The 23,290-nt window shown below is 62.9% G+C and overlaps 1 protein-coding gene across 2 annotated transcripts; it reads left to right on the top strand.

Moving 5' to 3' along the window:
- Positions 1-91: 91 nt before the first annotated feature.
- CRIP2 (cysteine rich protein 2) lies at positions 92-17,545 on the top strand. Of its 2 annotated transcripts, none has more exons than XM_063343875.1 (8): positions 92-255; positions 11,250-11,344; positions 13,805-13,862; positions 14,365-14,505; positions 15,188-15,256; positions 15,687-15,781; positions 16,077-16,134; positions 16,302-17,545. In XM_063343875.1, the coding sequence occupies exons 1-8, from the start codon at positions 213-215 to the stop codon at positions 16,367-16,369; spliced, it is 627 nt and encodes a 208-aa protein (XP_063199945.1). In that variant the 5' UTR covers positions 92-212; the 3' UTR covers positions 16,370-17,545. The 2 variants fall into 2 exon arrangements, with proteins under 2 accessions (XP_063199945.1, XP_063199943.1); XM_063343873.1 differs by lacking the exon at positions 92-255 and adding an exon at positions 10,311-10,563.
- Positions 17,546-23,290: the final 5,745 nt, after the last annotated feature.

Below are 23,290 nucleotides of genomic sequence, written 5' to 3'. Positions count from 1 at the left end.
GCCGCGCTGGAGACGCCGCCGTTACCGGGGGGGGCCGGGCTGTGCCGCACCGAGCCGGGCAGAGGCTCGGCGGGCAGCCCCGCCCCGGCCCCCCCCCGCCCGGGCGGTGGCGGCGGCGGGGCCAGTGGGCGGGGGCCGGGCGGAGCGGGGCGAACGGCTCGGCACGGCTCTGCTCGGCACGGCACGGCTCGGCTGCGCTCCGCTCCCCCGCCATGGCATCCAAGTGCCCCAAGTGCGACAAGACCGTCTACTTCGGTGAGCGCATCCCCGGGGCCCGGCCCCGCAGCCCCCTCCCCGAGAAGGGGCGCATCCCCGGCACCATCCCCGGTCCTTCCCCCCTCCCCAAACCCCGCCGCTCGTCCCCGCCTTCCCCAAGCCCCGGTGCATCCCCGGCTCCTCTTCTCCTTCCCGGCGCCGGGGTGTGTCCCTGGGGCCGCCCTCCCCAACGCCCGGCGCATCCCCCGGTCCCCGCTCGGCCGCGGGTCCCCGGCGGGGCGCACCCAGAGCCCCCCCTCCCTGGCACCAGCTGCTTCGCCCCTGGACCACCCCCCCAGCCCCCGGCATCGGCTGCGGCCCCTCTGCTCTGCCCCCCCGCCTCCGAACCCCCGTCGTGCTGGGGGATGCTGTCGGTTGTCCCCGGGGCGGGGGACACGGGGGGTGCGGGTGGCAGGGGGGTCCCGGGCACCCTCCCCTGCTCCCTGGGCTGAGGAGGTGAAACAGGGGGTGAGGAGCGCTGGTTGGGGCGGGTGGTGTGTGTGTGTGCGCGCTCGCAGGCTGTTTTGGTGCTGGGGTGGGGGTTCACGTCCCCTTGTCCCCACCGGCTTGGGTCATAGGGGAACCCAGCCCATCCGACACGGACAGGGGGCTGCCATGAGCTGGGGGGGTGGTGAGCGTGTGTTTCTCTTGGTGCGGTGGAGCAGGCGGTGGCAGGTGCAAACAAAACCTTCTCCCAGCCAATTTGTTCCCATTCCCTGCAAACCTCGCTCCAGGTGTGCCGCTCACCCTCCCCACCTCGCCTCTCACCCAGCCCCCGGCGGGCTGCTCCCGGGGGCGGGGGGGGGTGTGTGAGCTAATGAATGGTTTTGGGGTTTCTCCGGGACTTTTTCAAAGGCAGCGTCTGGGCTCAGAGGTCCATCTCGGCATGCCCAGGCCGGCTTTGGGGCAGCAGCGAGTCCCTGCAGGTCTCCCAGGGCCCTGCTTGGGGTTGTGGCCGGTCAGGATCTCTGGGAACCGGGGCTGGGGTGTCTCCCGTTGGGCATCCCGGGGTGCGTGTCGTCGCCCGGGTTGCGGGAGATGCCGAGGGCGGAGGTGGGAGAGAGGGCCGATCCCCTGCCCTGGTGCCTCACCGCCGCTCCTCCAGGAGCGTGTCCCAGCCCGCTGTCCCCCTGCGGGGGGGTGACCCTGCCTCGGCTTGGGCATCCTCGGGGTGGGCATCCTTGGGGTGGGCTTCCTCGGGGCTGTGCTGCAGGCTCAGTGTGGCCCTGGGGACAGATGCAGCGCCCCAGTCCGAGCTGCCTCCCAGGACCTGCTGGCCACAGAGTCCAGCTGGCCTGGCCTGGGGCTGCCTGCCTGCCCCCCCTCCCTGTGGTGCTCCAGGGTCCAGCCCCCGCTGCCTCAGGACGGTTGTTTGGTGGAGAAATACCAAAGGGTCCTGATGGTGCCTGGGCGTTGGAGGCATTGGTGCTTTCATTCCTTTCCGGCCATCTCCAAGTAAACACAGAGAAATAGGAATTTGCTCTCTTCCTCCTTTAAATAAACCTATTTGCGTGGGGGTAGGAAGGGCTCAGCCCCTTGGATGTCTTTCCTTGTGTGAATCTTTTCCTTTTTAAGCAGAAAATAGTGTGTCTGTCCAGCCAGCTGGGCACTGGCCCGGGGTCGGAGTCGCTCCTCTCGCCCTGGGGACGAGCCTGCCCTGCGTGGGGGGGCCGAGGCCGGGCTCGGGGACCCCCGCCTCGCTGCCAGCGGTAGCCAGGCTGTGCTGGGAGGTGAAGCGCCAGCCCCCAGCGGTGCCCGCTCTCTTTCTCTCTCCCCGCGTGCTGGGGGACCTGTGGGTCTTTTGGGGATGTGGTTTGGGGGGGTGCGATGCTGTACCCCCTGCCCCCAGCTGCGTGTTGGCTCTCTCTCTCCCCCGGTGGGTGTCTGTAGGTGTAGTGGTCCATGTCCAGGTCTCTGCTGCTCCTCGGCTTTCCTGTTCTATCCCCCTGCGGAAGGTACCTGGCCGCAGGGGGAATGGCAGCCCCCATCACACCATGGGCCGTGTGGTCCCTGCTGCCCCTAAGAGAGATCGGGGGGTGAGTCAAAACAGGAGCGAGCCCAAAACTTCTCCGTGCTCGGAGTTGAGATAGGCTGGAGCATGTCCTTGCTGATGCCTTGAGCTTTTCCTTGAGGAACTGCCCAGGCTCCGGCAGAATAAACCCAGGTCCGTTTATTTAATGCACAGAAACTGGGTGCGACCTGTGAGCCGCCTTTCGGGGACGCGGCTCCAGGGGTTTCCTCCCGACGGGAGGCGGGAAGGCGATGGGAGCGCTTGCGCCCGGGGTTTGGTTAACGCTTGTGAATTCCTCGGCCGGCCCGGAGCTTAGCGGGGAGGTGATTCATAAAGCCCCGCTTGTTCGGGAGCGCTCTTCGCCTGCGCTGAATGAACGCTGGCGACTCTCGACTTCCCGAATGCCTGGGATTGCAGCCGTGGGTCATGTGTGAGAAATGCCACTGCGTCCCGTTCCCGGCCCCGCGCGGTGCCTTGTGCGGCTGACCAACGCCAACAGCGGCGGGTACCCATGGAAAACTCATTTCCAGCCTGCCTGTTGCTTCATGCTCCCTGGAAAAATCCAGCGGGCTCCTCCCTGCGCAGTCAGGAGGATGTGGGCGTTTCCTGAGCTGCAGAATGAGCTTTTTTTCCTTTAAAAAGCACAGGGAAATATAAAAATAGTTTTCTGGCTTTTTTTCTATTTTTTTTTTTTTCTTTTCTCAAAGCAGACTGAGGTCTGTGACATTGTTTCCAGGAGCGGCTGGGGCTAACTTTTCCTGCTTTGGGGAGGCCGGAGGGATGAAGCGAACGTTTAACCGGGGGAGCAGCGCTGCCGGGGCTGGTTCCCATCCCACGCTGGCAGGTGGCGGTGGGTTGGGGTTGGATTCTCTCTCCTGGCAGGAAGCGCCGGAGGGACCAGCGTCGCCTGCAGCCAAACAGCCGTGCTTTTCCCCAGCTCCCCTTTTTGCATCACTAGCCTCAAATGAGTTTTGCAGGGTCGCCGGGAGCCCTGGCCAAGCCTTTCCGCCTCCTGTCCTCTCTTCCCAGGGAACTGCGGGGGATGGCGGCGGCGGGGGGTTTCCTGTTTTCCCATCCCAAGCGCGAGGCAGGCGAAAGCCCCGGGGATGCGGCAAGCGCACGTGCGGCGGGGCGGCTTTTGGGGAGCTCTCTGGGTGTCGGAGGGCCGGCGGGGGGGCTGCTGCTCTGTTTCTTTGGGAAGGGGCATCCCAAAAGCACATGGGTAGCCCCAGGGTTTGTCCTGTCTGTGCCAGCAGCTGGGACAGCAAGGCCGCTCTCCGGGGACAATTTGGAGGGGGATCAAGGACAGGGACACATCCAGCTGGGAAAGGAGGGGGGTGCAAGCCCGGTGTGCTCAGGGGGGGCCACAGCCGGCACCGGTGTCCCGAGCGTGCTGGAGGAGGGGGGTGTAGCCGGACATGGGGCGCAGCAAGGCGGGGGGTGCCCTCCCAGCAGAAATCCAAGCTGCAGAAGCTGCTCTTGCAATTAATGAGTAACCGCTGTCCTTGGCTCCGGGCACGGGCTGTTGGGAGACGGTGGCCCGGCAGTGGCCGGGCAGGAGAGGGCTTTATTTCGATGACAGCCGTCCCTAACAAACTAAGCGGCTCTTCAAGTGTGGTCGGCACGGCCCCTGGCTTGCCGGCACGAAGGCTGGCTGGGCTCCTTGGGTACCTGCCTGCGCCCACATGGCTCTCAGAGCGTTGCGTGGACCTCGCAGGATGGTAACTAAGGATGCACCGGTTCCCTGCTCTCAGCGCAGGGCCCTGCTGGGGATGGCGGGGGGGGATGCCTCTGTGGGAAGCTGAAGGACAGGGCTGATTAGCTCTTTTCCCTCAGGAAAATAGCGTGAGCTACAGAAAGTTATCCGTGGGAGGGCGGGATGGGATGGTGCGAGGTCTGGGTCCCCTTGCTCTTTGCTGGAGCTGCTGGGGCTCCTACACGCTGCGGTGCTGGCATCTCGTGTGCCTGTTTGTGAGCAGGGAGCTGTGGGACACAGGGATCCACGTGGATGTGCCCGCAAGGGGTTTGTGCTGGCCAGCCTGGGTGCCCTTCTCTCCCCGTGCCACCAGCCTGCGGGAGCTGCGGTGCCCCCAGGGCTGTGGGTGCTGGAGGCTCGGGGCTGGCAGGCAGCTCTCTGCAAGCCCGGCTGGTCCAGAGCGACTCCGTTTGGTGTCCTGTTTTAGAGCTCTGCAGCCACGTCTCCGGTCCTGGGCAGGTCTCGGGCAGAGCTCCTAGTGTTCCCATCCTCCCTCCCTGTCCCTGGCAGGAGCAACAGGGATGGGGAGAGGTGAGGTGATGGGGCTGGAGAGGAAAGGCAAGGAAAGGCGGAGCAGGAACGCCCAAGCAAGAGGTAATGGAAAATCTGTCACTGCAGTGTTGCAATCAAATACGGAGCCTGGAGCATGTGCCGTGGTGCCGCTTTCAGCTGAGGTGGGTGGTGGTGCCCATCGCTCCTGCCAGTGGGCTGGGAGGCCCTGAATCATACAATCATTGAATGGTTTGAGTTGGAAGGGACCTTAAAGACCATCCAGTTCCAACCCCCTGCCCTGGGCAGGGACACCTCCCACCAGACCAGGCTGCTCAAAGCCCCATCCAGCCTGGCCTTGAACACCTCCAGGGATGGGGCAGCCACAGCTTCTCTGGGCAACCTGTTCCACTGCCTCACCACCCTCACAGGAAAGAATTTCTTCCTGATATCTAATCTAAATCTCCCCTTCTTCAGTGTAAAACCGTTACCCCATTTCCTATCACTACACCCCCTGATAAAGAGTCCCTCCCCATCCTTCCTGTAGCCCCCTTCGGGTACTGGAAGGGGCTCTAAGGTCTCCCCGGAGCCTTCTCTTCTCCAGGCTGAACACCCCCAACTCTCTCAGCCTGTCCTCACAGCAGAGGGGCTCCAGCCTTCTGAGCATCTTTGTGGCCTCCTCTGGCCCCGCTCCAACAGGTCCATGTCCTTCTTGTGCTGAGGACTCCAGAACTGGATGCAGTACTCCAGGTGGGGTCTCACCAGAGCGGAGCAGAGGGGCGGAATCACCTCCCTCCACCTGCTGGCCATAAGCGACCAAGTTGCTGACGCAACCAGGGAGGCGATGGTGGGGGAGACGTCCTGGCACGCGGGTGGGGAGAGCTCTTCCACCAGCCTGCTGTGCACTTGCTGCTTGGGGGGCACCGGTGCTGCGGCCCCCGGGGAGGTGCTGAGCATCCTCTTCCGCTGCTGTCTCTGTTCACACTGTGTTTCCCACAGCCCTGGGCCAAACCCTGCTTGGAGCTGGTTGTGCCCCGTGGCCAGCAGGCTGGGGAGGTGAGGAGCCGTGGGGCTGGAGGGGCCCTTGGACAGGCTTGGCTGCTCCAGCGTGTCTCCCAGTCCCGCTCCCGCTGACACGGGCCAGGAAACTGTCTCATCCTCCCCGCGCTGCCCGCCAGAGATGGTATCTCAGGGCGCAGGAGGAACATCGTGCTCTGGATCAGCCGTTACCCAGGGAGGGGAGTTGCTCATGTGCCTGCCCGTGCCCCGGCTCTCCGCCGGCCGCTCTGCCCCTCGCCGTGGGGGAGAGGAGGGCTGCACCTGCCTGGGGGTCCCGCCTGCATGCGGTCAGCAAGAAAGTGGCTGATTTCTTGGGCTCAGCCCTGGCTGAACCCACTGCCTGGCAGGAAACGCTGCTGACCCTCTCCCAGTGCAGCCGTGGTCAAGCTGCCCGGCCTCGGAGCCGGAGGGAATCATTGAGGTGCTAGAGCGGGTCCAGAGAAGGGCAACGGAGCTGGTGAGGGGTCTGGAGCACGAGTCTGGTGAGGAGCGGCTGAGGGAGCTGGGGGTGTTCAGCCTGGAGAAAAGGAGGCTGAGGGGAGACCTTCTCGCTCTCTACAGCTCCCTGAAAGGAGGGGGTAGCCAGGGGGGGTCGGTCTCTTCTCCCAAGGAACAGGCGATGGGACAAGAGGAAACGGCCTCAAGTTGTGCCAGGGGAGGTTTAGACTGGATATTAGGAAAACTTTTTACACTGAAAGGGTTATCAAGCCTTGGGACAGGCTGCCCAGGGAAGTGGTTGAGGCACCATCCCTGGAGGTGTTTAAAAGCCGGGCAGACGCAGTGCTTAGAGACATGGTTTAGTGATGGGTTTTGTCAGAGTTAGGCTGATGGTTGGACTCGATGACCTGAAAGGTCCCTTCCAACCTGGGTGATTCTGTGACTCTTATCTCGTGGGGACGCTGCTGGATGAAGGACAGCAGCCCCATGGAAAATGGAGGGGCACTTGCTGGGTGCTGCCTTGGCCCCATGAACCAGAGCGGGAACCTCCCCAGTTGGCTGGAAGTGAAGCCTCGGGAAGCAGGACCTCCCCCCACGTGGGGTATTCCTCATTCTCCCAGCCCGGCTCCGGTGAGGCTGTACTGAGCTGGCTTTGTTGCGCTCTTGGAGGCAGCCCAGCGAGCCAGCGGCTCGGGGCCGGAGGGCTCGCCTCGCCTTGCTGCGGAGGAGCTAAATATATACGTCTTGGCCAGAAAATCACAGCGTGGCGTAACCGTCGGGGCGGGCTGTGGGACGGGGGGGGGGAGAGGCGCTGCCTGGCCGTGCCTGAGGAGGGCAGGAGGGGACAGGGTGGTGGGAAGGCAGAGCGGACCCTTCCCGGGGGGCTGGGGGGGGCATTGCGGCTGGTGGCACGGCATGGCAGGAGCTCCTCAAGCCATCCCTCCGCCTTTTCCATCTCCTGGCCGCGCTGCAAGAGGCTGGGGAGGGGACGGGACTGGGCTGCCACTGCCTGGGCTCTCAGCTTTGTTTTCAGGCATTTACCGGGCTCCTTTCCCTGCGCTCTTCTCTTTTATTCATTCTTTTGTGCCCGCGACTGCTTTGAAGCACATCTGCGGTGGGTCTGACAGCATCCCTCTCCTCCAGGGCCACCTGGTCGCTGGGGTCCCTGTGGGGATTTGGCATCTTTACGGCTGGGCTGGGCTTCATCAGCCCTTCCCCGCGCCCTCCCGGGGCTGCGGTGGGATGCGTGGGGCGCAGCCCAGCCCTTCGCAGAGACGCGGCCATGGTCTACGCTTGTTTTTGCTGAATAAGCCCCGGGCTGGAAGCAGCGCTGACGTCAGGCCATGGAAATACCTGTATGAGGGCCCGGAGCCGGCTCGGTGCAGCCCCCGGCGCTGGGGCTGGGAGGAGGGATGCTCCCTTCCCACCCCAACAAGATGCTCCCACCTCTGGCCCGCGCCAGCTGCCTTGCCCGGGCACGGCAGGTAATTATGGGATGAGCTGCGTTGTCTCCAGGGTGGGGCTGCCGCAGAGCCCGCGGAGCAGGCTGTCTGTCTCAGCAGCCCCCACCGGCGCTTTCCTGCTCCTTGCCTCTGGTTTTCCCTGGCTCTGGCTTCATCGGCGCGGGCTGCACCCCCTGCACAGTGCGAATCCACCCCACGGCTACGTCCTGCACCCGGCCGGGCCTTCACCTCTCCTCCGCAGGGACGGCACTCGGTTGCTCACCCATGGCAAGGCGGGTAATCCAGGGCAAGCAAACCCCGAGTCACGCACATTTGGTGGAGGCCAAATTCCTGCAGCTGAGTGCCCTTAGCTCTGCCCTCCCTGGGGGAAGCTGCATGGATGGTTTAAATTTGGTGGACTTGAGGGGAGCATCTTGAGGGGAGCCATCAAAAGAAGTGTGGCCAGCAGGTCAAGGGAGGTGATTCTGCCCATCTGCTCCGCTCTGGTGAGACCCCACCTGGAGTACTGCATCCAGCTCTGGAGCCCCCAGCACAAGAAGGACATGGACCAGTTGGAGCGGGGCCAGAGGAGGCCATGAAGATGCTCAGAGGGCTGGAGCCCCTCTGCTGTGAGGACAGGCTGAGAGAGTTGGGGTTGTTCAGCCTGGAGAAGAGAAGGCTCCGGGGAGACCTTAGAGCCCCTTCCAGTACCCAAAGGGGGCTACAGGAAGGATGGGGAGGGACTCTTTATCAGGGGGTGTAGTGATAGGAAATGGGGTAACGGTTTCAAACTGAAAGAGGGGAGATTTAGATTAGATATTAGGAAGAAATTCTTTCCTGTGAGGGTGGTGAGGCACTGGAAGAGGTTGCCCAGAGAAGCTGTGGCTGCCCCATCCCTGGAGGTGTTCAAGGCCAGGCTGGATGGGGCTTTGAGCAGCCTGGTCTGGTGGGAGGTGTCCCTGCCCAGGGCAGGGGGGTGGAACTGGGTGATCTTCAAGGTCCTTTCCAACAGAGACTGTTTTATGATTCTGTGATCTTGCCACGGGCTGAGTGTGTAGGTGTGGGATCGTGCCTGCGTTCGGTGTGATGCTGAGAGGACGTGGGCATCCCTTCCCAACGTGTCGGGTCATGGTGCGGAGCGGGGCTTCCCCCAGCAGCTGCCTGGGGGTCTCTGCCGTGGCGGGAGGACATGGGCAGGGACTTCTCCTCTGGAGCTGATGCAACAGCGGAGCAGATGTGGCCGGGTGACAGGAAGTCTGGGCGCTGGTGCTTTCCCTCGGCAGTGATTTATGGGCCAGCGCGGACGGGATGCCGCTGCCCTGGAAATGGGCTGGGGTGGCTCCAAGCTGCTTCCTCTGCTCAGCGCGAACAATGCCGCCTGGAAAACTGTCCCGGCTGTCCCGCCCTGCTGTGGCCCCCCCCCCCGAGCCCTTGTTTGCAGCCAGAGGATGCCTGAGCAACCTCTGCGTGGCATTTCCACCCATGGGCAAGGGGCAGCCCCTGTGGTTCCCAGGATGTCCCCGTGCCCTGCGAGCAGGATGGTGCCCCGGGCCACCTCCTGCCCTGTGCCCTGCCGGGGCTGCGGGTGCTGGCGAGGTCCCTCTTGCTCTTCGTGGCCAAAGGACACCTTGGCGGGGGGGTGCATTCATCAGGGAGCAGCAGGGATTTACAGCTGCCTGAAATATTACAGAGCGGGGGTTTGGGGGGGGCATCCCATCTCGTGGGGGCAGGAAGGAGCTGGTGTGGGCTGTGGCCGGCTGTAATTCCAATGGCCTCCGGAAAACAACCGCTGGGAGTTTCCTCCTTGCTTTGTCCCCGGGGCCGTGACGGCGGGGGGAGCCGGGGGTGATGCAGCCGAAGCGCGGACCGGCCTGGCCGCACATCTGCTGTGACAGAGCCCAGCGGCCCTTTGGCCCCGAGCCCCTGCCTCGGCTTGCAGACCATCAGGCTCCCCTTGCCCTCCCTGGCCGCCCCAGGGAGGCACCCGTTCCTGCCGGGGAGGGCTGGGGAAGCATGTGGGGGGAACGCAGGGCTCACCCGACAGCCCCAAGGCAGCGGGCTGCTGGGACCTCTGCGTCCCCCTCACTTTTGGGGAGCGCTGGGGGGGCTGTGAGCTGTGCGCCCTGGGGCAGGCGAGGGCTGCAGAGGCAGGGGAGGGCAGGTGCCCGCTGCGAGAGGCTGGGGATGCAGGAGCCCTCCCGAGCCCCCGGGCTTGGTGGCCCCAGCAGGGATTTGCCCTGGGGGCTTTGAGCAGGCGGGCACAGAGCCCTGGCTGTGGCGGGGCATCCCTTCCCCCTGCCATCTGCTCCCGCCTGGGGTTTGGTCCAATCTGGGCTCACTCATGGCATCACCAGGAGGTCGGTTTGGAGGTGCTGAGGCTGGTTCCCCGAGCCCGTCCTCCACGCACTTGCTTGGGGCTGCTCTGGGGGCTCTCCCCTGCACCCCGGTGAAGTGGCTCTGGCTCTGCCCCCTCGCACTACCCTCCTCTGCCACCCCGCTTTTTGGGTGGCGATGGCAGTTGTTTTGGCTTATCTTGGCCTCGCAGCGTGCCCCGGACGCAGCTGTTTGCCTTGGGAGGAGGGTGGCTCTGGAAGCCAGGACCTGCCCTGGGGGAGCTCTTGACCCCCATCTTGACCTGCTGCAAACAGGTGACATTTGCTGAGGTCCTCAGGGGAAAAAAAGGCTGGGAAACCCGCCGTCACGGAGGAGGTCTTCTTGCAGAGCAGGGCCAGGCTCCGGTTTCGCTTTTATTTGCTTGTTAAATGTTTTATTTGGCTCTTATGATTTAGTTTTACGGTGGCTTTAACGGGATCATGCTGTTTTCCAGCTGTCTCCGCACATGTGTGGGGGAGAGGGAAGGGTGTATGGGAATCGGCGGGGGGGACGGGGCAGCGCCCGGCCCCCCAGGAGCTGGGAGAGAGGGGGGATGGCAGGAGGCCGGGGATGCAGGACGAGGTCTGGCAGCCCGTGTTACCTCCCGGGGTGCTCCCGAAGACGTACAGCTTGGGGCCAGCTGGAGGAGGTGCAACCGGTCTCAAAGCATTTTCCTTCCCTAAATTTGCCCACGGATGCTTTGAAACTGTTTTCAGTGACGGCAGCGGGTTGCTCCGCAGGTTCGTGGCACTTGGCAGGGTGGTGGTGGTGGGGGAAGGCAGGGGTGGCACCCGCGCACCCATCTGCACGTTGCGTCTGTTCCTGGCCTGGGGGCGAGGGGCGAGCACCCGCGCGCCCAAGGGAAGGGTGTTTTCCAGTGCCAAACCTCCATCCTTGGAGGATGTTTCCTGTCCCATCCTCCTGGCTGGGGGCAAGGGGGTGTCCTGGGAGCAGCAGCGGGGGGGGAAGCTCTGGCCAAGGCTCCCAAGAGCCCGAGAGGCTGGGTGTGCGCGGGGGAGGCATGAGTAACGGGGTGGGCATGGTAACACCAAATATTTGAATGGGAGCAGGGTCACGCTGGGTAAGGTGGCGGGTAAAAATAGACGTGGAGGGAAACGCTACCGTTGCTGGAGTGGCGCGTGGGAGAGGGGGTCTGCGCGATGGCAGAGCCGGCGCTGGGGGGGGGTCAGAGGCTGGGGAGGTTTGTGCCCACGGCCTGAAATGGCCCCGGGGACCTTGCGGGGCTGCAGCAGCGTGGTCCCTGCAGCAGCGTGGTGCCTGCACCGTGGTTGATTTGCACAGCACACCATTGAGCAGCGCCCCCATCCCAAGCGCGGCCCCCCCGGTTGGTGCCCGGAGCCTGGCTTCCCCAGGGGTTTCTGCAGGTGCTGGGCAGTCGCTTACCCCTTTCTCGTGTTCCCTGCAGCCGAGAAGGTGTCCTCCTTGGGCAAGGACTGGCACAAGTTCTGCCTGAAGTGTGAGCGCTGCAACAAGACCCTGACCCCGGGCGGGCACGCTGAGGTAAGAGCCGCGGGGGCGGACGGGGTGGGGGAAGATGCAGTGCCATGCAGGGGGGGCCTGGTGATCTCTCCAGCACCTCAGAGACGGGGAATCCCAGGAATCGGGCTGGGGCAGGTACCCGATGCCATGCGGATGGGCTGTCCCTGTGGCACGCAAGCCCAGGAGCGCATGCTGTGGCTTCAGATGCTGCGCCCCGTGGTGGTCCAGAGCTGTCATGCGTGGTGCTGGGCAAGCCACAGAGTGGTGCTGGCACCGTGTGTGGTGCCCAGCCCCGTGTGGGCTCCCAGGCAGCCTGTGGTGGGTCTTGGCATGCCCTGGCAAGCACTTGAAGCAGCTCCGTGCACCGGGCAGGCTTGTTTGGGCATCGCGGTGGCTTTGAAGGCGTGCGGGTGCATGGCGGTGTGGTTAAAAACACCAAAAATCAGGGATACGCTGGTTGCCATGGTGATGCTAGCTCGACACCGGTGCTTTCGGTGCCCTGGGGCTTGCTCTGGAGTGTGATGCCACCGCGGCTGCCCAGTGCTTGGGAGCACAAGGGTGCCGTGCTGGCAGCGGCAGCTGCTGGGGCTTGGGAGCAACTGTGTTTTTTCTTGTGTCACCCCAGCGTGACACATGGAGCCCTGGGTTTTGCGCAGTGCCTGTCATGCCAGAGTGTCACCAGCTCTTTAGCGCGGTTTTAAGCAGGCAGCGCAGCTGGGGAGCAGGCGGTGGCAGCAGGGACAGCCGTTCTGGTTGCCACCAGCCCGTGGCGGGGAGCAGGGCCAGTTCTGCCGGGGAGGATGGGGCTGTGCGGGTGGATCTGCGCTTCGGGCCAGGTTAAGCCCTGGGCATTTGCTACTTCTCCATATAAGGCTGGATTCTGCTCCCAAAGGGGATGGCAGCCAAGCCCCCACCGACTGCTCCGGCAGCAGGATTTGGCCCTTCCCTGCTTTTTCTCCCTCCTTTCAAGCCAGCATGTTGGTCTGGGTTGGGAAGGTGTCGCGGGGAGACCAGCTAAATGTTTACCCTCCCCTCCGGCATGGTAACACTGCGAGCACGCTGGTATTTATGCCTTGCAGAGTTTGGCAGCTGCCTGCTGCCCAGCCCGCCGCCTGCTCGCCCCCCAGCCGTGCCCCCCGCCGCCGCCAGCCCTCGCCTTGGGCACGGCACCGCTCGGGGTGGCAAGGGAAGGGACATGGCTTCCGCTCAGCTGCCACCCTGCCTGCCTGGGGCCAGGCGTCTTTGCCTTGCAGTGAGAGGGGATGGAGGGCAGGAGCACGGGGGACATGAAGCAGGGCTCAGAGCTGAATGGAAGTGATGGGGGGGGTTGGGTTTTTGGCCTGAGGACGGGGTCCCGTTGGGGTTTTCCCCATGGGGCGGTGGCATGGCAGCCCTTCTGCCCTCGCCACAAATGCTCTTTCTTTTCTCCTGGAACTCAGTTCCCGCAGGCCCGTGAGAAACGGCTGTGGGGAGCTCCGGGGCTTATCCCCGCTTCATGCCTTCCTGCGATAATCGCCCCCGGCCGATAGCAGGGCTGATAGTGCCTGGGCTGGGACCAGCGCCCACACGGGGCCTCTGATCTTGGGCCAAGGCGAGGAGGGGGAGGGTGGAAGCCACAGTGCTGCGTGTGCGTGCCTAGTAACGGCCTGACTGCGCGCAGGATGCTTAATGGGCAAAGCGTTGCTGGGGCATAGAATCACAAAATGGTTCAGGTTGGAAGGGACCTTAAGGATCATCCAGTTCCATCCCCTGCCCTGGGCAGGGACACCTCCCAGCAGACCAGGCTGCTCAAAGCCCTATCCAGCCTGGCCTTGAACACCTCCAGGGATGGGGCAGCCACAGCTTCTCTGGGCAACCTCTTCCACTGCCTCACCACCCTCACAGGAAAGAATTTCTTACTAATATCTAATCAAAATCTCCCCTCTTTCAGTTTGAAACTGTTGCCCCTTGTCCTATTGCTCCATTCCCTGATAAAGAGTCCCTCCCCATCTCTCCTATAGGCCCCCATTAGGTACTGGAAGGCTGCCGTAATGTCTCCCCGGAGCCTTCTCTTCTCCCGGCTGAACAACCCCAACTCTCTCAGCCTGTCCTCACAGCAGAGGGGCTCCAGCCCTCGGATCACTTCATGGCCTCCTCTGGACCCGTTCCAACAGGTCCATGTCCTTCTTGTGCTGAGTGCTCCAGAGCTGGACACGATACTTGAGGTCTTGGTGGCCCTTGGCCAGGGCAGGGCTTGGAGGTGCCTCTCCGCTGAAGCGCCGCAGGCTGCTGGTGCTCCAGCCCCGTGCAGAGTGTTTGATGCAGGCGAAACCCTCGAGTGCAGGGGTCAGGTCAGGCCGTCGCCGGCAGACCCACAGGCTGAGTGCCTTTTGGGGGGTGTAGGCACGGCCATGGTGATCTCTGAACACCAGTGGGCATGGAAGCGATCCAGAGGGAACCGTCGTCGCCACTCGGCATCCTAACACTCCCCTCTCTCCCCAGCACGATGGGAAGCCCTTCTGCCACAAGCCCTGCTATGCCACGCTGTTTGGCCCCAAAGGTACGTCCGTGCTGCCCCCGTGTCCGTGCAGCCGTGCCCAGGGCTGCCGGAGGGTACAGGTCCCCCCAGTCCCCGCTGGCGGGGAGCCATGGCCCTGAAAGCCGCCTCCAGGAGCCAGGCTGGCATGGGCTGAGCATCAACCAGCACTTTGCAGTCCCAACCCTGCTGCCCCCTTGTGCAGAGGGAGAGGAGAGCTGCTGCTGAAGGGAGGGAATGAGGGAGGGATCCGGCCTGACAGCCGCCTTTTTTTTTTTTTTTTTTTTTTTTTATATATTTCAAAAACAAATTCCCATTCAAACAGAAGGTGGAGTTGCTCTCCTATCCCAGACGCGGCTGGAGAAAGCCTGAGTCAGGAGACAGCAAGCCGGGGCTGAGGCGCAGCGGTGTCTACAGTGTCCCTGTGGCTGAGCGGGGCCAGGGGAGGTGGGACGGGGGGCTGGGGGGAGGATGGAGACCTCCTGTGCTCCCAGCCCACCGCAACCTCTCTCTGCCCCACTTGCAGGGGTGAACATTGGTGGTGCTGGGTCCTACATCTATGAGAAGCCGCAGATCGAGGGGCAGACTGCCCCGGGACCCATCGAGCACCCGGTGAAGGTGGAGGAGAGGAAGGTCAACGCGGCACCCCCCAAGGGACCCAGCAAAGGTGAGGGGCAGGGCAGGACGGGCAGCCTGGCCCTCTGCCATGGTGCTCAGCTGGTCCAGAGCCACTGTGTTTCACAGACTCACAGAATGGCGGGGGTTGGAAGGGACCTCTGGAGATCATCCAGTCCAAGCCCCTGCCAGAGCAGGGTCACCCAGAGCAGGTGGCACAGGAACATGTCCAGGCGGGTTTGGAATGTCTCCAGAGACGGAGACTCCACCACCTCTCTGGGCAGCCTGTGCCAGGGCTCTGCCACCCTCACAGGAACGACGTTACTCCTCACGTTGAGATGGAACTTCCTATGGTCAAGTTTGTGCCCGTTACCCCTTGTCCTGTCGCTGGGCACCACTGAGAAGAGCCTGGACCCATCCTCCTGACACCCACCCTTTCAGTATTGATAAGCATTGATAAGATCCCCCCTCAGTCGTCTTTTTTCCAGACTGAAGAGACCCAAATCCCTCAGCCTTTCTTCATGAGAGAGGTGTTCCAGTCCCCTCATCATCTTGGTAGCCCTTTGCTGTCCCCTCTCCAGCAGTTCCCTGTCCTTCTTGAACCAAGGAGGCCAGAACTGGACACATTTGGTGATGGTGTGGGGTGCAGGGCATGTGTATGGGGTCCTCCGCACCCACGTGTCCTGGCTGAGATGTCCCTTCGCTTCCCACACCCCTGACCTGTCTCCTTCCAGCCTCCAGTGTCACCACCTTCACCGGGGAGCCCAACATGTGCCCGCGCTGCGGCAAGAGAGTCTACTTTGGTAAGGTGGCGAGCAGGCAGTGGGTGCGTGCCCTGGGGTGGCACATCCCCACAGTGCAGGGGCTCCATGCAGGACCCGTGGGGCACACAGAGGGGCTGGGGGAGGGGGTTTTGGCTCAGAGGTGGGGTTGGGGGGCAGAGAGGGATGTGCCTGAGGAGCCTACAGGGATGGGTCCTCTTGGAGGAGCTCCTGGGTGCATCCTGTCCCCTGCTGTCCCCTCCCAGGTGGGTGGCGTGGGCTTCATAGCTGTCCTTGGCCACACTCTGTCACCTGTGGGGCAGCAGAGGGGTGGGAGAGATGCGGGAGACTGGGGTGCACAGGGCTGCCTTGGGATTTTGTACGCAGAGGTGATGTGCCCACAGGGCTTGCTTCGCCCTCGGCATGTGTGCTGGGGGGCCGGCATGACCTTCCCTCCTTGTCCCCGCTCTAGCCGAGAAGGTGACTTCGCTGGGGAAGGACTGGCACCGTCCCTGCCTACGCTGCGAGCGCTGCAGCAAGACGCTGACCCCGGGGGGCCACGCCGAGGTAAGGATGTCCTGGCCCCGAGATCCCCGGGCATCGCGCATGGGGGATGCTGGCGTGACATGTCCTGGCTGAGCTGTGCCGTGTCGTGCCGGCGTGGCAGCCCCTGCAGCCCAGAGGTGCTGGGGTGCAGCTGTCTGCTGGGGATGCGCGGGGTGGGAGAGGTGCCCAGCCAGGGGGACGTGTCCTGGGGACCGGCCTTTCCCCACCCCGGGTGACCTGGTATGGTTGGACTCGATGATCTCAAAGGTCCTTTCCAACCATGAAGACTCTATGATTCTCCCTCTGCCCTGCACAGCATGACGGACAGCCATACTGCCACAAGCCCTGCTACGGGATCCTCTTCGGGCCCAAGGGTGAGTGCCTGGGGGGTGCGTGGGGTGGGGAGCTGGTCCGGGGGCACATGCCCCACCGGGGCTACTGCTCTCGATGCTCAGGCCACTGCCCAGAAGGGACATCTCCCTGGAGCGTGCCACCTTCCCACCCACGTCCTCACCCTCTTGCATCTCCCCACCCTGTGCAGGCGTCAACACCGGAGCTGTGGGAAGCTACATCTACGACAAAGACCCCGAGGCAAAGAACCAGCCCTAGACGGTGTCCCCCTGCCCGGCCGCCCGCTCTGTGCCCCCCCGTACTAACCTCCTGCTCACAGCCGGAGCAGACCCTCGCCAGGCTGGCCACGGACCTGTGCTCTCTCTGCTGTTTCTACTCCGGGCAGGACGGCCCTGCCCGCCTGGGTTATATATCATAGTCTCTAATATAAGCTTCAGTGTTTAAAAGCAAAGGTAGAAGGTGTCTCTGGTGGTTCCCAATGCGCTCTGCCCTCCCCAGCCCTCCCACCAGCCCCCCCGAGTGTGAGAGGTGGCAGAGCGGGGATGTCACTGCCTGCAGGGGACAGCCGGTGGCACCCAAAGGGCTGAAAGCAGGGGGACGGTGGTGGCAGGAGTCCCACCATGGGAGGCAGGAGTCCCACCATGGGAGGTTGCTCCCAACTGCCCTCTGCACCGCGGGCGATGGAGCCGGGCAGGCATCCCACGGCGCTTGGGGATGGGAGCTGATGGTCAGGGCACCCAGCCCTGTTCCTCACGAGCCGCTGGGGACATGCGTGTCCCCTGAGGGCTCTGGCCCATCTGGCAGCACCGCCCTTCTCCTTGCCCTTCCTGGGCTCCATGACCTGGCTCTCGCTCTCCCCAGGGCCCACATCCCACCCCAGCCACGCTTGGGGTTGCAGGGTCTGGCACCTCCCTGCATCCCCATCCTTGCACCCTGTACATGCAGCCAGGCAGGTGCCCAACCCGCTCTGCTGGCTGGTTTGGGTCGGTGGTCCCCCCAGCCTGGTCCCCCACGGCAGCAGAGCCTGTGCCTGGTGGCACGCGGTGGCCGCAGCCCTGGGGGGAGGGGGGAGTGGGCTGCTCCCCACCTTCGGAGGGCAGAGCGCATTGGGCTGGCGGCTCGGTGGTGGGACGCCTGCCTGCTTCCCAGAGCCGGAGGTTTCTCGTTGTTGTTGTTTATTTATAAGCAGTTGTAAATGTGCCCCTCGCTTTGGAGAATGACACGTCCCCGTCCCCCCCCCCCCAGTCTCACCCGTTCCCCCCCCCCGTGCACGCCCACCCCTGCTGCTGCCCAGGCGGCCAGGGAGGGGGCTGGTGCAGGGGTGTCCCTGGGGCACTGAGCCCTGGGGTGCCAGCACCCAGCTCTCTCCGGGCTCCCTGTGCCGCCGTGGGGCTGACTTTTGTTATTTGCTGACAATAAAGGTTTGGAGACATGCGTTGTTTGGCTCAGCTCTGGGGCGGAGGTGGGAGAAGCTGTGCGTGCTACGCAGCATCCCTCCAGTCCCGGGACAGTGTGGGGACCCTGCCACCAGGCTCCTGTCCCAGCTGGCTCCTCCTGGGGCAAGACAGAGCAGCCCGAGTTGCCCAAGCCCCTGCTGCTCTTGGTGCAGCACAAGCCATGGCCGCTCCCTGGGCTGTGAGCAGGGATGGACTTGTAGGAGGCTGTGCTGGCCCTGCAGAGGGATGGGATGGGATGGGATGGGATGGGATGGGATCCTCCCTGGCTTTGCAAGGTGGAAAACCAAGAGAAGGAAGGATGTGACACAGCAGGGGACACTGTTCCCCCCAGCCTGGCGCAGGCGCACTGCCTGAGTGGGGCAGCGCTGGTGGGAAAGCCCAGCCCGGTGGAATGCAGTGTGGGGGCACGGGCCATCCCACACCCCCCAACCCCTGGGAGCTGCCATATCCCCAGCCAGATACCAGCCCCGCTGCCAGGCCTGGTTTTAGACATCCAGCTATTCCCCCTAGGAGCTCGGTGTCTGGAAAGCAAGGCGCAGAGGCTGGGGCTGCCAAGGCAAACACCGGCTCTGGGAACCGCTGCTCCTGCTTGTCCCTTCCGGCAGGTTCTTACAAGAGTCCCGTCGGGCTGCCTGCTGGCCGTGGCCCCCCCTGGGGGACACAGGCACCCCGCCGGCCCTGTTTGCAGGGAAAAGTGGAGAGTGGGTGGCCCCTGCGATGTCTCACATCCTTGTAGCAGCCTCGGTGCCGGAGCGGCTCCATCACCGTGCAGGAGAGGGATGGGGGCTGCCGGCCACAGCCCCCGGCCTTGCGCCTTCCCGGCAGCGATCCCAGCAACATACAGCCTTTTCCCAGGCACAGAGGGCTCGGCAGCGCGGTTCCCGGTCCGGGAAATGGGCTCTGTGTGTTCATGTTTTGGTGGGGTTTCTATAGCGACTTGACCCCTCTGGTGCTTTAAGGGACAAGGCTGCTGTGGGAATCAGAGCAGTGTGGTTCTGCCGCCTCCTTCCTGACCCGCAGCAGAGATTTTGGTCTCTCGCAGCCAAACTTTGCCACGTTTGCCCCATGTAGGAGCAGTGGTGGGGTCCCCGGGGCCGGGGGGGTTCCCTGGGGCTCCCCATTGCCTGTCTTGGACCTGGTGCAGCTGCCGGCAAAGCCCTTGGTGCGAATCCAGCACTTGTGGCAACCCTTATTCATCATCATTAATTAACGAGCTTAATATGCCAGCTGTTTTGCTAGCCCGCAGCAACCCCCTGCAGCAGGGAGTTTCCCCGATGTATTGCACAGGCTGATTTTAATCCCTACCACCCTGCCTGCAGCTCGGGGGGGGGGGCGGGTATCATTGCCCTCCCCAGCACCCACCTAGCCCCACGCCATGCACCCGGCCCTTACACCATCCTTGCCGTGGGCCCTGGCCCTGGCCCCCCCATGAAGAACCAAGCAGCAGGGTCCCCTGCAGCGCCTCCGGGTGGGATGCTGGCTGCAGAGGGCCTTCACCTGAGACCGAGAGCGTGGTAGGGTGGGAAGGAGCTGATGCAGGGCTGCTGGGGGCTATTTAAGCCAGAGGTCTTGAGATAGGGGGGAAGGCGTTTTAGGGGTAGAAGGGGATGCCCCAATGGCTGGTACTTGGGTTAGTTCTGAGCGTGAAATACAGGGCAGGTACAGCATCCTGCTGCCAGGCAGCAGCCATCAAATGCAGGATTTTATTTTGATCTGGAGCTGGCTTTTTTTTTTGTTTGTTTCTCCTCCTCCTTTCTTTTTTTTTTTTTTTTTTTTGCTTACATTTTCTTTTCCCCATGAGAGTTGTATCGGGGGAATGCAATGAAAATAAAAATAGAGAAAATTCATCTCTGCTGCGCCAGGGCATGCTGGGAAGCCTGCATCCATCACAGCCTCCTGCTACTCCAAAGGGACAACCCGGCGGCTCAGGCTCCAGGTGGGTGATGTCTCCTCGTTGTCCCCCTGACCCCAATGTGGTGGGGTGGGCTGGGCACCCTTTGTGGCAGAAGGTGGCCCCCAGGTACAGCGGGTGGGCTGTTAAGACCAGGAAGCTGAAGGATGTAGCAGATCTTTGGGATTCCACATGGAGTTATCCGTGTGTGTGTGCCGGGGCGTTGGGGCTGTCCCTGCCCTGCCAGGTCGGTGTGGGGACTGTGGCACCGGCACAGCAGAGTGGCACCTTGCTCGAGTAGAGAACACCGCTCCGGCCTCTAACCCTTGGTGCATTTTTGCATTTATTTTTGGGAGGCCTATGTGAGCAGAAAATGCTCCCTTACTTGAGGCTTGGAAAGCATCCTTCCCCTTGGGGATGTCAAATATTTCTTTTTTTTTTTTTTCCGGCTCGGACTTGCTAGTGGGATAAAAAAGTTGGAGGGCTCTGGTGATTACAGACATGCTCTCCAGGGTACGGAGGAAAACAGAGAACAAAGTGGATGCAGCTTTGCTTGGAAATCCCCCAAGCCCTGTGAACTTGTCCTCGGGCGACTACCCTTGCTGGCTCCCAGCTTTCCTGGGAGCTTTCCTCGGAGCCAGCCCAGCTCAGCAGGGAGCCGTGCCTTGCAGATCCTTGCTGGGCGCAGGGCAGGGATCCCACCATGTGGGCAACCTGTTTTGAGGGCCCTTCTGGTGACGGATGCCGACCTGGGTATTCCCGGGTGGCGGGAGGAGCAGGATTGTCACCTAGTGGTGCTTCTCCACAGATGGCTGAAGGCGCCTGTGCCACTAAAGAAGGGGCTGCGTCACTTGTGCTGTCATTAGTGACCCAGAAAAGGGACAGGTGGGTATACGAAGGCTGGTCCCACAGCGGCAGGGTGGGCTGCACGCACGGAAAACACCAGGGAGGGACTTGGCGGGGCTAGGAATGGGGAGGGCAGCCCTGTGCTACAACATCTGAGCTAGGGAAAGGAAGGAGGGAGGGAAGGGAGATGCAGCATGGTGGTGTGGAGGGGCTCCCAAAATGCAGGGAGATGGCAGGACAGCGGGGCTGTGGCTCCAGGACAGCCCTGACGCACTGGGCACCGGAGCAGCACGGATGGGCAGTGAAGCGAGACGCATTTAAAGCATTTGCTGGGAAGTTCAATAAGTAGGAGCCAAAAGGGCTGAAGTGCTGGAAGATGTGATTTAAGACGGGATATTAAAAGCGACGCAGTAAGCACAGCTTGCTTCCACGAGGGCCAGGAATGGGCTCCAATACCCTCTGAAGTCAGCGGCGTGGCTCTCCCTGGCTTGGCTGGGCTTTAGCTCGGCCCCGGGGCGGGTGTTAAAGTACTGGGGGTAAATACTGGTGAGGGTGTAAGAGGGCAGGCAGGGATGGAGAAACAGCATGAAGCCGAGCAGAGGAGGGTTTGGGCTGTAAATCCCCCTTCCAGCGCAGTGCACCGGGCTGTCGCACAGGGAGAGCTGCCTGTCCTGCCTCCGGCCATGGCACCGGGAGGAAGGTGCTGGCTCCGCTCCTCAGCGGCTGCCCGGCTGGTTGCCGCCTGGGAATTTCCCCCCAGGATGTAGGCTGGGCTCTGCAGCAGCCTTTATATCACCAGATGGGGTGAGCAGCACCCTGGGGGCTCGGGGGGACGACTCCTGGAGTGTCCTGGGGCTGCTTGCTGGGGAGGAATACTGCTGGGAATACTGCTGCTGGTGGGATGGAGATGTGCGCGCCGCCAATGGGCGTACAAACCTGCGGGTCCTCCTCTCGCTCTCCTCTGTCGTGCCCCTCCATCTTGCTTGGGTAGGGCAGAGCGGGGCAGCGACGTCCCTCTCCCCTGCCCGTGCTGTCACCATGGCGTGACCATGCTGACAGGGAGCGCAAACACCTCCGCGCCCCTTTCGCCTCGGCCCCAGTGAATTTTTAACCAGGAACAGAAGGTGTGGCGTCGACAGCCTGGACCCAGCCCAGGGCAAACGGCGCTGCCGGGCGAGTGCCCCGCGCCAGGGCAGGGCTGGGGACGTGGTCCCTGGCACTGGTCCCCTGCGAGGTGCCCACAGCCCTCAGCATGGACGTACACCTCCCCAGCAGGCAGAGGAGATGCCTCACGGGCGCTGGGCGGCTTCCCAAAGCAGCGGGCGTTGCTTCCTCGACAGATCCTGGCTGGATGCGACAGCCACAACCAAAACAGCCGGGGCCGTGCCAGGAAAATGCACCAAACCCTGCCCCGGCAGGACTTACCCAGGAGGTTTCCTTGGGCTGCCACTAATGGAAAGCTTGCGGAAAAGAGCAGAAGGTAGCGGAGACTTTGGCCAGACCGTACGCAGGGAGACCGAGGAAACAGTGCCTGGATGGAACCGGAGGAGATTTTTCCATGTAGCGGGGACTTGGAGGGGTTGGAGTGGCGGGTGAGGGCTACCGCGCCCTTCTGCCCTACAGATGGAAATCCCGGATTGCATCCGTGGCATGGTCCCATGCTGTCCTGTCAGCAGGGTTTATCCCATCCCCACCGAGTCCCTGTGCCATGTGGCAGTGCCTCAGGAGCTGGCCCGGGGGCTCCCCTCTGTCACCGCTGGTGCGGTGTAATATTAACCGCGTGATAATCATTCACACCCTGGCTCTTGAGGTGGAGAGCTGACCCAGCAAGCGGGGAAAGCTGACCCAGCCAGCTGCCCGAACTGGCCTGGAAAGGTTTTTACAGTTTTTGCTGGAAACTTGACCATAGGAAGTTCCATCTCAATGTGAGGAGGAACTTCTTTCCTTTGAGGGTGGCAGAGCCCTGGCACAGGCTGCCCAGAGAGGTGGTGGAGTCTCCGTCCCTGGAGACATTCCAAACCCGCCTGGACGCGTTCCTGTGCCACCTGCTCTGGGTGACCCTGCTCTGGCAGGGGGTTGGACTGGGTGATCTCCAGAGGTCCCTTCCAACCCCCGCCATTCTGTGAGTCTGTGAAACAGCCGTGTGAACGCCCGCGCCCACAGCAGGATGGACTCTGCACCATGGCTGGGAGGGCAGCAAGTGTGTCTCACAGGCTCCAACCTTTTGGGGCTTCACAGCAACCAGTGGCAGGGCGCTGGTGGGTGTACTGGGCTGCCCTGCCAGCATCCCCTAGGGTGGCCTTTTCCGAGCCCTTTCCCCAAAACCCCCCAGCTCCCGCACTGCCTTTCCCGCTGCCGTCCTCTTTCCCGACTACTCCCAGCCGTCGGCCGCCTGTCAGCTTTATGAAGACGTACCCCAGCGTTTTTCCTTAGGGTGTAATTTGCCCTGACAGCCGCCCTTCGTGCTGTTGTTTTCCCAGCCGGCCGGTAATGGGATTAGCCGTGTGCAAATCCGGAGGTGATGGAAGGCGAGTGGGTGGAGGGGGGGTGTGTGCATGGCCCCCCCGCTGTGGGGTACCCCGTGTCGCCCCGACGACGGCATCTTGTGGGCCTTTTGATGGGATCACGTGCCTGGCAGCTCCCCCCAGCCTCTGCTGGGCTTTTTTTTTTTAAGGCACCTTATAATTTTCTTGTCAAATTAGAGTCCCATTTTGAGCTGGGTTGGGCATATTTTAGAAAACAAATCGTTTTGGCCGAGCGGGCCCTTGACTTGCCCAAGCGCAGGCTGAAATATGAAAAATGAAGGCAATTTTGCAGGGCGTGCAAGTGTTGTGAAAATAAGGGATTGGGATGCCACCAGCCCCCCACCCCGGGTCGTGCCTTCACCGATGCATCACCCCCCCCCCCACTGTACAAATGTGCTGGGGGGCTGTGATGTGAGAAGCATGGGACACCCCCCCCCCAGCTTCTCCAGCAAGATGGGGC

Source organism: Chroicocephalus ridibundus, chromosome 8, assembly GCF_963924245.1.
Source record: "Chroicocephalus ridibundus chromosome 8, bChrRid1.1, whole genome shotgun sequence".
Lineage (NCBI taxonomy): Eukaryota > Metazoa > Chordata > Aves > Charadriiformes > Laridae > Chroicocephalus > Chroicocephalus ridibundus.
Note: the sequence above shows the minus strand (reverse complement) of the source record. Positions and strands in the feature narration are given on the sequence as shown.